The sequence below is a fragment of the Diabrotica virgifera genome, chromosome 1 (genome assembly GCF_917563875.1).
Source record: "Diabrotica virgifera virgifera chromosome 1, PGI_DIABVI_V3a".
NCBI classification, from domain to species: Eukaryota; Metazoa; Arthropoda; class Insecta; order Coleoptera; family Chrysomelidae; genus Diabrotica; species Diabrotica virgifera.
In genome coordinates, this window is record NC_065443.1 from 86,999,552 (window position 1) to 87,002,732 (window position 3,181).

Genomic DNA, 3,181 nt, shown 5'->3' on the forward strand with positions numbered 1-3,181 from the left:
GCATATTAGGTCTACTTAAAATAACACAAGTAAGTTTTTGACCGTTTTTTGTAGTGACTTTGATGTTATGTAAGAATTTGTTAGTCATTAAATTAATTTTTATTTATTATATTAATTTTCGATTAATTATGTTCACAGCCAACTAATACCACAGAAAACAGAACTGACATTCGGCCACCTTACAATCCTGATACTACAGAAGCAAAACCGTTGAAACAGTATGCCAATATAAATGTAAGTGTGTTTTATAAAACTCTTGTCTGTCAACTTGCCTTTACCTTATCTCCACGTTTTAATTTTTTTACTTATTCTGGCAAACACACCGTAATGGCGGGTCTATAACTCCCGACAATAGGTTTCTTGAAAAATTACCACTACTGGAGGTAAGGACCCCAGAGTTTATTTATTATTATTAATATTTTGTTTCAGGACACCAATATGAACGAGAAAATTGACAATGTAGATCAGTCATCGAATGTACCAATAAGAGAGATTATTGTTGGTGAAAGTGTGAGTATTTTTCTTCGTAATCACGTCTACTCACCCATGCAGCGTTCTGAAACTTAATTTTGTTTAAATGATGAAAAGGTTGCCAATGCGAGTACATTATACCACTAGATAAGGAAATGAGTCTATACTCGCAATCTTATAGTTTGTATGTTATTTATTAGTTGTTACACTCAAGGGGCAACCGGTTTCGAAGCTTACATTTTATGCTTCATCATCAGGCCCAGTACATATAGTCTTCACATATACAAACTACTAGCTAAAATTAACAAAAAGACAAAATGTACATACATATAAAAATATAAAAATTAAAAAATATAAAAAAAAATATAAAAATAAAAACAAAATATTAATGTTGTTTGTTTTGTTTCAGGACACCGATATCACTGAGAAAATTGACAATGTAGATCAGTCATCGAATGTACCAATAGGAGAGAGTATCGTTGGTGAAAATGTAAGTATTTTTCTTCGTAATCATATTGTCTACTCACCCCTGCAGCGTTTTGAAACTTAATTTTGTTTGTTTTGTTTCAGGACACCGATATGACGGAGAATCCTAAAATTTTTACTCAATTGATGAATGTACCAATAGAACAAAGTAAATGTGTAAGTTTAAAAGTAAACTATTTTTAACTGAAATTTAAGTTTGTCGAAGAATTTTAGTTATTTGTATAGTTGCCTAATTTTTCTGCTTTTTTTAGACATTGCTTTGTCGCTCTACTACTCAGAATTAGACAAATGATGGTTCATCAGTAACAGAAACAGCAAGACAGTTAATGATTGAAGTTGATCCTAACAGTCCCACAAAAATTTGCATATAAAAAAGCCTTATTACAACATGTTGTCTCCCATTAATTCTGGCGAAAGTGACGCGGATTTAAGCGATTTTAATCCCACATATAAAGTTGAAAACGACATCCCTAAACGCAAAAAAAAAAATTGTTACTGGAAAATCCTAAAAAAATACACAGAGATCCATTGGTCACACAAGAAGTCCCTCATCAAATCTTGCCATCTTTTAGTGAAAAATCTTCGACGAGAGATTCATCATCCTCTGAACGAGAAAGTGACGATCAGCAGAAATCAAAGAAACGTATTATGTCAACCCAGTAAATGGAAAAAAATATGTGTAAAGAAAACAGAAACAAGGGGAAAAACTATATATCGAATTAACAATAACAAACATCTTAAAGAATCGAGAAACATCAAGCTAGACATTGACCATGCAACGAGATTGAAACTATTTCAAGAGTTTTTGGATCAAGGTGACATAAATTTACAAAGAATATACCTTACTTCATGTACGACAGAAGTGACACCAAAGTACATGTATAGCAACACAGAAACGCCCAGAAATCCGAATAAAGCTTATCTTACAGTGGAAGGTATTAAAGTGAGAGTACACAAGCAGTTCTTTCTCAACACTTTAGACATTCCTGAAAAAATTATTCGCACTGCTTTAGCGAAGAAGACTTCATCTGGTACAGTCACGAAAGATATGCGTGGACGCCACGAAAATCATCACACCATCAACCCCGTTCTAATAGAAGACATCAAGAGGCACATAAATTCAATCCCACGAGTGGAATCCCATTATTTGAGAGCTTCCACTTCTCGTGAATATATAGATGGGAGCAAAGCAATGGCTGTCCTCTATCGAGATTTTAAACAACAACAAGAAACTGATCATAAGGAGGCAGGCACTTATCATACATATTATCACGTGTTCAACAAAGAATTCAATATTTCAATTCATACCCCTAAAAAAGATCAATGCGACCTTTGTGTTGCCTATGGTAATGCAGATCTATCAAGTCGAGAAGAAATGGAGGAGAAATATGCCAAATATCATGAAGAGAAACTGCGGACAAACTAGGCATAACCCCAAAAAATAAAGTAGTAGTTTACGACCTGCAAGCAGTGTTCCATTGTCCCAATGGTGATGTATCTTCATTCTATTATAAATGTAAGAACAATTCGTACAATTTCACAATGACGAAGTTGTCAAACCCACAACAAAGCAAGTCGGCGTACGGCGATGTCCACGGTTTTTTGTGGACTGAAGTCACAGCTAAACGCGGTGCGAATGAAATTGGATCCTGTGTGCTCCAATATTTGAAAAAATGCAGTGATCAAAGTCAGGAACCTTTGGACATGATATTCTTATCTGATAACTGCTGCGGACAACAGAAGAACAAAGGAACCCGCACAAACCTTATGGAAATTAGGTCCCAGTGGATTTCGTTCATACTTTTTGAAAATACCCTTTGAAGCATCCTGATAAAAAGTTCTCATGGGCACAACTCAATCGTATGAAGGATTTTCAAGATATTATAGAAGCCCAAACTCGGAAAATTATAAGATTTACGGCGTATTCCAATTCCGTGAGTTACTGGTTATTTGGCAACATGTAGAAGTTTGGATCAAGTAAAAGTACTAGTAGTCTAGGATTTTTCCTGGCTATCCAATGGCGACCTTTACTTTGACCTTGACCTTCAACGGACGTCATCTTCTAGAGTTTCGGGGAGTTTCGGCATTCAATTGATATAAACAAATTACTCATGGGTTTTTGGGATCGCAAAACACGAATATGCCATCAGAATTGACCTCCGGATGATGTGATGGCCAGGGCCACTGCAAGGGACGTCATCTTCTAGACTTTAGATGGTTTTCG

General features: G+C 35.3%; 1 protein-coding gene across 1 annotated transcript; it reads left to right on the forward strand.

Annotated features, from left to right (window-relative positions):
* The first annotated feature begins 875 nt into the window (after nt 1–875).
* Nucleotides 876–2,756, forward strand: LOC126879282 (uncharacterized). The gene is made up of 3 exons (XM_050642360.1): nt 876–961; nt 1,042–1,113; nt 1,209–2,756. Exon 3 carries the CDS (start codon nt 1,346–1,348, stop codon nt 2,381–2,383), a length of 1,038 nt encoding a protein of 345 aa, XP_050498317.1. The 5' UTR covers nt 876–961; nt 1,042–1,113; nt 1,209–1,345; the 3' UTR covers nt 2,384–2,756.
* Nucleotides 2,757–3,181: the final 425 nt, after the last annotated feature.

Excerpts from the sequence above, each read along its gene's own strand:
- LOC126879282 (XM_050642360.1), top strand. The coding sequence starts at position 1,346 with ATGTTGTCTCCCATTAATTCTGGCGAAAGTGACGCGGATTTAAGCGAT.